Source organism: Echiichthys vipera (genome assembly GCF_963691815.1).
Source record: "Echiichthys vipera genome assembly, chromosome: 13".
In the NCBI taxonomy this organism is placed as follows: domain Eukaryota; kingdom Metazoa; phylum Chordata; class Actinopteri; order Perciformes; family Trachinidae; genus Echiichthys; species Echiichthys vipera.
In genome coordinates, this window is record NC_139838.1 from 29,766,786 (window position 1) to 29,779,868 (window position 13,083).

A 13,083-nucleotide genomic window follows, 5' to 3' on the forward strand; every position below is an offset into this window, starting at 1 on the left:
ATTGTTTAATAAAGCGGCTTCATTTCCTCATAAGTTTGCATTAGTTCTTGCTGTTTGGACGCGGAGAAGAACGATGAACTTGTCTTTCCCATGTCTGCATCAGTGAATCTGTGCTCGACCTTCTGGTCTTCCTTTGAAATCTGTGAGCACACTCTACAGTAGCGGTGTCAAACTCTAATTCACAGTGGGCCAAATTTAAAAACTGGGACAAAGTTGCAGCCAAACTCAATATTTACTTAAAAAAAAAAAAAAAAAGACAGCAAATGTGCATGTGTTCCTTCTCTCCAGATGTGTAACGTTGACCCTTTCCAGTGCAGCTCCTTGTTCTTGTCGTGGTGTTTCTTCTGTTTGATTCTTTGGTTACAGCCACGGTGACAAACAGCTCTTTACCTTCAGACACAGATCATCTGCTGAAAGATCCTGTCCTCCATCTTTGTTTGGGTTGTTTTTGGGGAGGGGTGGATTCAGTGTGTCTGCAGAGACTGGGAGCATGGATGCTCATGCGTTTATACTCGCGGGCCAGCTCTCACAGAACCTTTATATGATCTTGCGGGCCAAATATAATAACAACGCGGGCCAGAGTTGGCCCACGGGCCTGAGTTTGACACCCCTGCTCTACAGAGCAAACATTCACTCCAACAACAGAAATAAGTCCTTGAATTTCAAAGCTTTTGTTCGGATGAAAAGTGTATTTGTGTGTTCCCTATCTCCAGCTTTATTTATAAGTGGCATTGCCCTTTTTTGGATCAAACTGATGGTTCGGTGTTAGTTTGGTGTGTGACTCCCCCTCACCTCCAGACCAGAGGTCATGTAGGGGAGCACCAAGGAACAATACAATACATAAAGTGTTTGATCATTTAAATATTCTTTAACCTTTAAATGAACAAGTTAGTTATGTTCATTTACTTCAAATACTTCACACTTCAGTCACATTCTATATATTGGCCTTTATTAAAGAAAACAACAACTTTACAGTCACTTATATCAACTTGGAACAGCTTCAAGCATTAGTATATAGTATAGTATAATCTCCTTTCTGGATGCAAGGCTGAAAAACAAAGCTGTACGTACATAAGTATGTAAGTAGTGTATAAGAAGTGTATAATTCAATACAATATAAACAAAACACTATCACATGCATATTAGAGTTACACTAGAAAATTCATTTCCTGCAGAAACACATGGAAATGCTTAAATGTTGAAGCTACGGTGAAAAAAACCGTCTCATCTCATCTCATCTTCAGCCTCTTATCCGGGGTCGGGTCATGGGGTCAGCAGCTCCAGCAGGGGACCCCAAACTTCCCTTTCCCGGGCCACATTAACCAGCTCAAACTGGGGGATCCTGAGGCGTTCCCAGGCCAGTGTGGAGATCTACAGTTGCCTCTGCCTCCGCTAAGGACAGGTGCAGACGGCAGCGTATCATCCCTCTGCAGAAAGGGTGATCGGCTGTAACCTCCCTTCTCTTCAGGATCTTTACTCCTGCAGGACCCCGAAGAGAGCGAGGAAAATAACTGCTGACCCCTCTCACCCCGAATACCTGTCGTTTCAACCTCTCCCCTCCGGTCGATCAGGACCAAAACCTCCCGCCACAAGGACAGTTTCTCCCCCTCTGCCATCAGCCTCTGGAACACAGCTAGAGACTCTGGATGAAACGTATGGACCTACGACTCGCATGTACTCTGCACCAACGCAAACGTTTGAATGAGGTCTGTAGGTTTAAGTATGTGAAACTAGATGCATTTCAAAGAGAGGCATGTTTAAGATTATTTTAAGCGGATCTCCGTTGGTTTGCATTCTAAAAAACATATGTGAAAGTATGCAGCAGCGAGTGGCAACTGAAAAAAGTACGGAAGAAATACGCAGAATAATAATAATAAAGCTTAGGATAACAGGTAACAAATTACGTTAACTACAGAGCATTCATTTGCCTTCATGGCAAAGGACATGGGAGATAAGTGTAAATACGTGTTTCATAAAACTACAAACTACAACTAGAAAACTTTAAAAAAAACAACCTTTTATGACTTTCCTGACTCCATAACGTTTACGGGTTTTCCATGACTGTTTATTCTGGACAAAAGTTTCCAGTCAAGTCATCAATGAATGTCCATCTGGATCTGAGTTCCTGACTTGATCTGGTCCTCTTCAGTTCTCTCCATCAGCTGTCTCATTTCTGTGTGAGTTCCCAAGAGAAAAACTAGGTTTTGCTCAAGAGAGAGAATCTTTTACTGCAAAACTGAGCAGCTGAGCGGTGTCTCTCCTGTGTGGATGCTCATGTGGCTCTTTAAATTTTTATTCCGTGCGAAAGTTTTAGTACAAACTGAGCAGCTGAAAGGTTTCTCTCCTGTGTGGATTCTCATGTGTCTCTTCAGATCACACTTCCACGTAAATTCTTTATTACAAACTGAGCAGCTGAACGGTTTCTCTCCTGTGTGGATTCTCATGTGTGTCTTCAGGTCACACTTCCATGTAAATCCTTTAGTACAAACTGAGCAGCTGAAGGGTTTCTCTCCTGTGTGGATGCTCATGTGTCCCTTTAGATTTTCCATGTCCGTAAATCCTTTACTACAAATTGAGCAGCTGAAGGGTTTCTCTTCTGTGTGGATTCTCATGTGTGTCTTCAGATCCCACTTCCACGCAAATCCTTTACTACAAACTGAGCAGCTGAAGGGTTTCTCTTCTGTGTGGATTCTCATGTGTGTCTTCAGATGACACTTCCATGTAAATCCTTTATCACAAACTGAGCATCTGAAAGGTTTCTCTCCTGTGTGAATGCTCAAGTGTCTCTTCAGAGTTTCCGTTTGTGTAAATCCTTTATTACAAACTGAGCAGCTGAAAGGTTTCTCTCCTGTGTGGCTCCTCATGTGTGTCTTTAAATGGCCATTCCTTGTAAAAGATTTCTCACAGACTGAGCAGCTGAAAGGTTTCTCTCCTGTGTGGATTCTCATGTGTGTCTGCAGATCCCACTTCAACGCAAATCCTTTATCACAAAATGAGCAGCTGAAAGGTTTCTCTCCTGTGTGAATGCTCATGTGTCTCTTCAGGGTTTCTGGTTGTGTAAATCCTTTATTACAAATTGAGCAGCTGAAAGCTTTCTCTCCTCTGTGCAGGTTCATATGGCTCTTTAAATGTTCATTCCGTGCAAAAGATTTCTCACAGACTGAGCAGCTGAAAGGTTTTTCTCCTGTGTGAGTTTTCATGTGTCTATTCAGATGTTTCTTCATACCAAATCGTTTCCCACACTCCGAACAGCTAAATGATTTCTCAGCAGCATTTTCTCGAGCGTTTAAACCTGACTGAGGTTCTTTTGTCTCCTTCCAATCATCACTGTTTTCAGTCTCATGATCAGAAGCATCTCCGGGCTCATCATCACTATCTGGTTCTGGTCCTCCACAGTCCTCTCCATCAGCTTCTGCTTCCATCTGTTCAGTTTGTCTTTGTTGAAGATGTGAGGACTGATCTGCCTCTTCATCATCTTCTTCACTCTTCACAGAGCCTGGAGAGAATGTGAACTTGATGATATCAGCCTCCTCCAGACCTTGAAGCTGCTCTCCCTCCTCACTGCTCCACAGTTCCTCCTGTTCCTCTTTAATGTGTGGGGGCTCTGGGTTCTCCTGGTCCAGACTGGAGCTCCACTCCTGCTGCTCAGTGGGAACCTTTAGTTTAACCACCGACAGCTGCTGGACGTCTGCAGGACAGAATGAAACAATGATTATTAACCTCCATCAATAATCCGATTATTCCCTTAACCGTTTTCGGGAAACTGATCCACCCTCCTCCCCTGACCTCTGTAACTCTTTCCTCCTCATTTTAACAATAAAATCTCCCAAATCAACACCTCCCTGACTGCAACCATTACTAACTCCTCCACCCCCACCCACCTTGCCCCCACTCCCCCAACCTCCTGCCCTTCCCTTCTCTCACTGCCTTCTCCCCTGTTGAATCCTTGTGGTGGTGAAACCCCCCACGGTCCATGATGCTATCTTTAGAGAGATGAGCTTCTGTGCAGAAAAGTGAAGGGAACAAACCTGCTGTGTGGAGCCGAAGCTGAGGGTTGAAAACAGCGTCCAGTAGCTTCTGTTGTCGCTCCTTCTCCTCTTTTAAACGACAAAGTTCCTCCTCGTACTCTGCGATCGTTCTTTCAAAGAGCCCAAATATCTCTTCAGCAGCCAAAGTGAGGCGCTGCTGCACCAACACTCTCTGCAGTGAGGACTGAGGTTTCTCTTCATCATCTTTGCTCTTCACAGGGACAGAAGGGGATGGGAACTTGGTGATATCATGATCTTGAAGCTGCTCTCCCTCCTGGCTGCTCCAGAAGTCCTGCGGTTCCTCTTTAATGTGTTGAACTCCCTTGTCCACACTGGAGCTGCACCCCTGCTGCTCAGGAGGAACCTCTTCTTTATCCACTAACAGCTGCTGGACGTCTGCAGGAAACAGGAAACACACACACACGAGTGACCACTCCAACTCAACTTACATCAATAATAATGAGAAAAAGTAACATTAATAGTCACAATAGTCACAACATGTGCTGCTGCACGGGTCGCAGTGAAGGTGAGGGGCTTCGACAGACCAGACACGGACAGCTGAAGCTGGATATGGGGAAGTGAAATGTCATCTCTATGTGGGGGAAGAAGCTTGGTGGAGCGGGAGGTGGAGCGCTACCAGTTAGATGTGGTGGGGCTCACCTCCACACACAGTCTGGATCTGGAACCATACTCCTGGATAGGGGTTGGACCCTATTCTTCTCTGAAATTGCCCAGGGTGTGAGGCGCCGGGCGGGTGTGGGGATACTCACAAACCCCTGGCGCCGGGGTGTTGGAGTTAACCCGGTGGACGACAGGGTCGCCTCCTTAGGCCTGTGGGTGGTAGGGGGAAAAACTCTGACTGTTGTTTGTGCATATGCACTGAACAGCAGTTCAGAGTATTCTGCCTTCTTGGAGACCCTGAATGGAGTCCTGCATGGGGCTCCAGTAGGGGACTCCATAGTTCTGACGGGAGACTTCAACGCCCACGTGGGCAATGATGCCCATCCAGTCTACATGTGCTTTTCTGGATCTGGAGAAGGCATGTGACCGAGTCCCCCGGGAGACACTGTGGGAGGTGCTGCGAGAGTATGGGGTGAGGGGGTCACTTCTGTGGGCCATCAAATCTCTGTACACCCAAAGCAAGAGCTGTGTCCAAAACCTCAGCAGTAAGTCGGATTTGTTCCCGGTGGGGGTCGGCCTCCACCAGGGGTGCACTTTGTCACCAATTTTGTTTGTGATTTTCATGGACAGGGTAATGAGGCGTAGTCGTGGTGGAGAGGGGTTGCAGTTTGGTGGGCTGAGGATCTCGTCTCTGCTTTGTGACCTTCAGCACTCACTGGATCTTTACGCAGCCGAGTGTGAAACGGCTGTGATGAGGATCTGCACCACGAAATCTGAGGCCATGGCTCTCAGCAGGAAACCGGTGAGTCCTTAAGCAAAGTGAAGGATTCAAGTACCTCGGGATCATGTTCACAAGAGGGGACGATGGAGCTTGAATTTGGCCGGAGAATCGGAGCAACGTTGGCGGTACTGTAGTCACTCTACCGCACCGTGGTGACGAAAAGAGAGCTGAGGAAGGCAAAGTTCTTGATCTACCGGTCAATCTTCGTTCCTGCCCTCACCTGTGGGCATGAAAGCTGGGTCATGACCGAATAAAAAGAGGTCGTGGGTGAGAGCGACCGAAATGGGTTTTCTCAGGAGGGGGGCTGGAGTCTCCCTTACAGAGAGGGGGAGAAGTTCAGCATCTGTGAGGAACTCTTTGCATTGAAAGGAGCCAGTTGAGATGATTCGGGAATCTAGTAAGGATGCCCCCTGGGGGCCTCCCTAGGGAGGTGTTCCAGGCACGTCCAGTTGGGAGGAGGCCTTAGGGAATACCAAGGACTAGGTGGAGAGATTAAATCTCCACACAGAGCTGGGAACGCCTCTGTATCCCCTAGTTAGAGCTGGTTAATGTGGCCCGGGAAAGGGAAGTTTGGGGTTCCCTGCTAGAGCTGCTTCCCCTGCGACCCGACCCCGGATAAGTGGTTGAAGATGAGTGAGTGATGATGAGTCACAAAAATCCGATATCAGTCAAGCCCAGGGTTTAACATGATGGATCTTCGGAACGCTGAGGCTTTTCTTGACTATGACCGAGCTGCCAGGAGCGGTGAGACTTTTAGACGTTTTCTTGCTGTGCTCGATCCTGCCCTCCAAGCTAAGTGCCGAGTAAGTGAACAGGGGGCAACAGATGTGGAGGAGGCCTTGACTATAGCAGGCCGGTGCGAACGGGCCAGGCAGGCTCTGAGGGGGAGCGCTCCTGGATTGCTCTACTCCAACCCACCTCCTGCCGGCCGCTCTCAATCCGGCGCCATCAGGTGTGTTGGACGGTAATGCTAACGCCACCACAGAGAAACTTGTTCATACCATGGAACGGCTCACCTCGAAGATGGACAATTTGCAAACGGAGGTGAGGGATTTGAGAGCACGTTCCGGTGGGACTGTGTGTGTTGGTCCTGGCTCCCTTGTTACTGGGGCTCGTCAGCATAGCCCGGGGGAGCACACGGAGCAGCGGCGTGCCTGTCACTGCGCCTGTGGTGGGTTTGGATGCAGGTCCACCTCTAGGGACTTCTGGATAAACGACAGCACGAGAGGCCGGTCTCCGCAGCACAGACTTCAGGGAGGATACGGCGACGGGGGATGGTCTCCACGAGAGCGGGGGAACTGAGACACCGCTGGTGGCTTCTCGCCGCGCCGGCTGTACAGCGAGGGCCAGAGGGAGGCGCGCTTCGCAGCGGAACAGCAACCACGACGGGCTGTGAGGTTTCTTTCCCCCTCGCGACGGTCACTATCTCCATCTCAACACAGAGAAGAGCAGGGAAACTTCCAGTAGTTGGCATCGGGACCCAGATGCCAGGGTTGCCACCACAAGGTCACAATGACGGCTCAGCGGCAGCGACTCCGGACCCCACGGTGGACTCCTGTTCGGTGGGTGAGTCCGATGTTAAGGGACTGGTAGAGGGAGTTGATGCGACGGTGTTAATTGACTCTGGTTCTACTGTTTCTTTGATTTCCGAGGAGTTCAGGGTGTCCATCCCAGCTTTACGTAAACGTGTGTTGAATATGCAGAACATGTATGCACGTGCAGTGAATGGACAGTTATTGGGCACTTAAGGTACGTGGCCCTCCCAATACAGCTGGGGGGCAGGTCTTATGAACAAACTGTACACGTTGTGCGGGGGGCTACACAGGCTATTTTGCTAGGTTTTGATTTCATGCGGCAGACTCATGAAATTATGGATGTGGGTCGTGGTCTTCTTAGCGTTGGGGACATTAACATTCCTCTTTTGCAAGCTGCTGATTTTATTCCTAAAATAAAATTATTATTAAAATTATTATTAATAATTATTATTCTACTGATGCTACTGTTCCACCTTTCAGTGAAATTATTGTCCCTGTTCAGGTGGGCCACCCCCCGTGCTGCTGGACCAACTGTTGACTCTTACCTGGGCTATTTAGAGCCTGAGGTACGCGACAACATGGGACTGGTGGTCGCACGCACTGTAGCGCCAGTGAGAAGTGGACGCACTGTGGCGCGACTACTCAACCCGACTGACCAGGAACTGAAACTGCGCCCTGGGTCTCACCTGGGAGTATTTCCCCATGTTAATGACTGTGACATTCTCACCCCTGCAGAGGGTTTTGATTTTCAACAGGGGGATGTACCCGATGTAACGGATTGTCCGCTGTCCGACGATCAGAGGCAACAGCTGCGGGCCTTGCTGGGGAAACATCAGGGGGTGTTTGGCCCTGCACGGGGTGAGACGGGCAACCCCAACCTGATCAAACACCACTTTCAAACAGCTAACCACCCTCCAATAAAGCGGCGGGCCTACCGTACATCCCCGGACAAGCGAAAGGAAATACACAGGCAGGTCCAGCGCCTTTTGGAGGACGGCGTCATCGAGGAGAGCTGCAGCCCACGGTCCTCTCCTGTGATTCATGTAAGGAAGAATAATAATACGTGGAGATTTTGTGTTGATTACAGGGGCCTCAATGCTGTGACAATAAGAGATTTCCACCCACTGCCGCGTGTCGATGATACACTTGACGCCCTGGCGGGGGCCACCTGGTTCAGCACCCTGGACTTCTCACACGGCTACTGGCAGGTGGAAGTGGCGCAAGAGGACTGCGAAAAGACCGCATTCACCACCGGCCAGGGCCTCTACCAATTCAGATCCATGCCCGTGGGGCTCACGAATGCACCAGCGACCTTCCAGCGGGTTATGGAGCTAGTGTTAAAGGGGCTGCCATGGCACATCTGCATGGTGTAATTTGACGACATATTAATATACAGCAGGTCATTTGAGGAGCATCTTACTGCTCTGGAGGAGGTTTTCACTCAATCAGAGCAGCTGGTCTACGCCTGAACGCCAAGAAGTGCCACCTGGCCCGGGATCATGTGGTCTTCCTTGGGCATGTCATCTCGGCTGAGGGGCTTCGCCCTGACCCCAAGAACACGGAGAAGGTGAAGTTATGGCCTGTGCCTAGATCAGCTACGGAGGTGCGTGCCTTCTTGGGGCTCTGCTCCTACTACAGGAGGTTTGTGAGAAGTTTTGCCCAGCGGGGAAGGATGTCCCGTTTCAGTGGACTGCAGATTGCCAGGAGACCTTTGAGTTTCTGCGGGACGCCCTCTGTGCCGAACCTATAATATGTCACCAAGACTTCACTCATCGTTTTGTTCTATACACAGACGCTTCCCAGGTAGCGACAGGGGCAGTGTTGGCACAAGATGCTGACGGTTTGGAGAAGGTGGTGGCTTATGCTAGTCACTCCCTCACCGCAACTGAACGACGATGGTCTACGTATGACAGGGAGCTGTGGTCGATAGTGTGGGCTGTTCGTCATTTTAGGCACTATTTGGGTCTCCGCCCCTTCACCATTGTTACAGATCACCGTCCGTTGTAGGGCCTTCGACGGCTTACCATTGATAATGACAGAACGGGCCGCCGCAGCTGCTGGGCCCTAGAACTGGACCCTTATGATTGGGTAATCGTGCACAAGAGTGGGAGTCAACACACTAACTTGGATGCTCTTTCACGCAGACCCGACCTCAGTGCAGAGCTGAGGAACAATGTCTCCCCTGTTGCTACCCCCCCTCTTGTGCACAAAAGTACCCAGACACTCATGGACAATGACCCCAACACGGTGTACGCCATAGAGACTCCTACTTCCACCACAACCTCTTCAGAGGCCCCTGGCTCTAGCCACAGCCCCCATTCGCCTTCCGACCACGAGGCTTGTGTGAATCGAGCCCTAATCTACACGCTGTCACGTGATGGCTCCAATATCAGGGAGCTCCAACAGAGTGACGCTGATATTAGACAGGTGTTGGCCTGGCTGGAGGCAGGTCAGAGACCCCCTAGGTGGAGGTTGAAGGATGCTGGTCGGAGTTTAAGGAGACTGTGGCACGAGTTTCTCCGACTGGCTTTCATTGATGGACTGTTGTGCACGGGTTGTTTGGCTGTCTGAAATGGGACAAACAACACAAGTTGTGGTCCCCGCTGTCTTGGTCACTGAGGTCCTCGGACACCTGCATGGCACACTTTTGACGTCTCACCTTGCTTTTGAATGGGTCTTGGCACGTGCTCGAGGGGTTTGTTATTGGCCCACTATGTTCAGTGATGTTAAAGCTTGGTGTGATCAGTGTTACGCCTGTCAAAGGAGGAAGTCCCCAGTTCCTCGACATCATGCTCATATGAGGACTTCACAGGCCGAGAGACCTTTCCAACGTGTCTCGGCTGACATCCTAGAGTTGCCGGTCACCTCTATAGGCAACCGGTATGTTTTGGTTGTTGAGGACTATTTCACTAAGTTCGTTAATCTGTATGCCATCGCTGATCAGAAAGCCACCAGAGTGGCTGAACGTCTCTTTCAGGACTACATATTGGAACATGGTGTGATGGAAACGCTGCACACAGATATGGGGAGGCAGTTTGAATCAGATGTGGTGAAACATTTGTGCAGGCTGCTGGGTGTGAAGAAGACTCATACCACCCCATATAATCCAAAGTCTGATGGTATGGTGGAAAGATTTAATCGAACACTTATTGACCAGCCGGCTAAAACGCTTTTGTCATGTGAGGGAGAGTGGGACTCTTTCCTGTTGCAGGTTGCTTTTGCATACAACACCAGTGTACACTCCAGCACCGGGTTCACGTCTTTCTTCCTCACACACGGCAGGGAGGCCCGGACGCCGGTGGATGTGGTACTCGGTCCACTGGTGCAAGGAAGGCCAGCAGATGGGTCCCCAGAGGACTTTGCTGGTTCTCTTCCCAAGCGCTTGGACACTACTTTTAGTCAGACAAGGGGAAACAATATTGCGGCAAGCAGAAGGCAAAATACTATGATATCAGGTTGAGGCATGAACCATATGAGGTTGGGGAACTTGTGTGGTTGAATGACCACACGCAGAGCCGTCCTAAACTGGCCCCCCCACTGGAAGGGACCATACTTTGTACAACGGCGAATGGACAGGGATGATGAGGTGGGGGTCACCTATCAGATTAGTAGCCCATTCGGGGATGAACCTCCTCTTCAGACTGTGGCGCTACAGTCTGCCGGTGGCTTTTCCCTTGGAGGGCCCGTCTAGGAAACTCCTCGCCTCTTCCCCGCCCAGTGCTCTGTTGGAGGATGCTGCCACGCCTGGTAGCCCTGCAGACGGGTCCCCCTTTGACGAAGGCGTGGATTGTGGTCGTGGTACGGGCTTGGAAGCTGCGCGTGGTCCTGACCAGGCGGTTGCCCAGCCGAGCTTCTCTCGGGCTGGTAGGTCGTCACGACCCCCTGCTCGCTTGAGGGACTATGAGATGGAGTGACTGTTTATACATGCCTACGTTTACTGACTCCCTGTGTTTAGGGGGGGGGGGGTTAACTGGGCTATTTACCCTTTACAGTTGTGTTATGTGAATAATTGCCTCACGGCCTGTTAGGGCTGTATGCATGTGTTGTGTTTTGGATGAACATGTGTGTGTATTGTTTACATGTGTACTGAGAGATGGGGACATTCTCTTCTGTATGGGGGGCAGTTGTGAGTGTGAGGCGCCGGTGTGACGTCAGAGAGAGGCGACAGGTTTTATTATTGTGTTCGCGGGGAAAAGGGTGGATAAACGGAGTGTGTTGCTCAGCTCCAAAGAGTTTTCTGTTCATGAGTTTTTGTCAGCAGTAAAGAGTGACTTTAGAAGCCCTGTACACTTGAACGCTACAGTATTATACACCGTGTCTCGCTCACACACAGATCATGAATGGCGGTTCTAGTCTGTAACAGTAAACAGACTGAGAGGCTCTTTATTGTGAAGGGAACAAACCTGCTGTGTGGAGCCGCAGCTGAGGGTCGGAAACAGCGTCCAGTAGCTTCTGTTGTCGCTCCTTCTCCTCTTTTGAACGACAAAGTTCCTCCTCGTACTCTGCTATCGTTCTTTCAAAGAGCCCGAATATCTCTTCAGCAGCCAAAGTGAGGCGCTGCTTCACCAACGCTCTCACCCTTTGGACTTTACTCATTGTGCTAACTCACAGCTAGCACGCTAAGCTAACTCGGGTATCTCTGGATCTACCGGGAGATGAGTCAGAGGTGAAACCTTCAGAATAAAAGGTGAAGAGCTCAAAGTTCATTCAGACAGGATTATCCAGACACACAGAGGCGGTGATGATCAGTGCTGCTGGAGCTCACACACACTTTCTAAACACAACAAAGGACTCTGCTAACACACGTCTTTGCCGGACGCCATTTTGATTGCAGTGTGGATTTCGTCACCGTAAAGAATACAGCTTCCGGGGCAGAAGACAGGAAGTTATTTTTTCCGGAATGATCACACTGGCTTCAAATTAAAAGTCGAGATTTTTTTTTCCCCAATATAGAAATATAATTCAAGAAACAGCTTTACAAGCACTTATATTAATTTTAAGCATTTGAGGAGAAACTTGTACTATCAGAGTATTCTTAATATATTTTATTATAATCTTCTTTCTGCAAACAAGGCTGAAAAACAATGCTGCAACATAAGTGTGTGAGTAGTGTATGAATTAAATATATGTATTTAAACAAAACATTGTCAATTGTTGACGCATATAAGAGTTACTTTACCTTAACAACATGACATTAATTTGACGTCATGTCACAGGACTTTAAAAATATTTTACAATTCACTACAAAATTAACTTACTTTCCCCAAACCTTTGAAGACTTTCCTGACTCCATTACGTTTACAGGTTTTCCATCATGATCAGAATCACTTTTATTTGCCAAATGCATCAATGGACACAGGAATTTGACTTGGCATCCAGCGCTTAAAACAGAATTAGACAGAAAGTAAATTGTGTATAGCTCCAAAAGACATGATTAAAAATAAGACATATCAAAAACAAGACCTAATAATAAGAACAATAAAATAAGGCTATAGTAAAATAGTCCAGGGGGCAGTCATTTGTTTAGAAGGGCAATAGCCTTAGGGGAAAAGCTGTTTACATGGCGTGAGGTCCTTTTCCTGATGGAACGGTACCGGCTACCCGACGGGAGCAGCTCAAAGATGTCGTTGACACTGATCAGCAGCAATTTTACTTGCCCTCTTCATGACCCCGGCTTCATGCAGGACACTGATTGACAGCTGCTTCAGTCCAGTCAGCCCCTCTGCTGGGCGCACGATGCATTGCAGCCTGTTCTTCGCATGGGCGGATGCCCATCTTGATGATGGAAGAGGTTTTTTCTCCCAGTTTAAGTTGTTTGTTATTGTGGTGCCTCAGAATTTGAATTGACTCCACATCCTTGACAACAGACCTATTGATAGTTATGGGTATCTCAGTCTGGATCTGAGTTCCTGGCTGGTTCTGGTCCTCTTCAATACTCTCCATCAGCTGTCTCATCTGTTTGAGTTCTCAGGTGAAAAACTAGGTTTTGCTCAAGAGAGAACATTTTACTGAAAACTGAGCAGCTAGTTTCTCAACTGTGTGCCATCTCATGTGTCGTTAACTGACCTCTCCGTGCAAAAGATTTCTTGCAGAGTGAGCAGCTGAAAGGTTTCTCTCC

The 13,083-nt window shown here is 48.8% G+C and overlaps 1 protein-coding gene across 1 annotated transcript; it reads right to left on the reverse strand.

Moving 5' to 3' along the window:
• Positions 1-2,096: 2,096 nt before the first annotated feature.
• Positions 2,097-5,432, reverse strand: LOC310955438 (uncharacterized protein; the record flags this gene model as incomplete). Its single annotated transcript, XM_083925255.1, has 4 exons — positions 2,097-2,173; positions 3,227-3,688; positions 4,029-4,138; positions 5,377-5,432. 4 exons carry the CDS (start codon positions 5,430-5,432, stop codon positions 2,097-2,099), a joined length of 705 nt encoding a protein of 234 aa, XP_083781381.1.
• Positions 5,433-13,083: the final 7,651 nt, after the last annotated feature.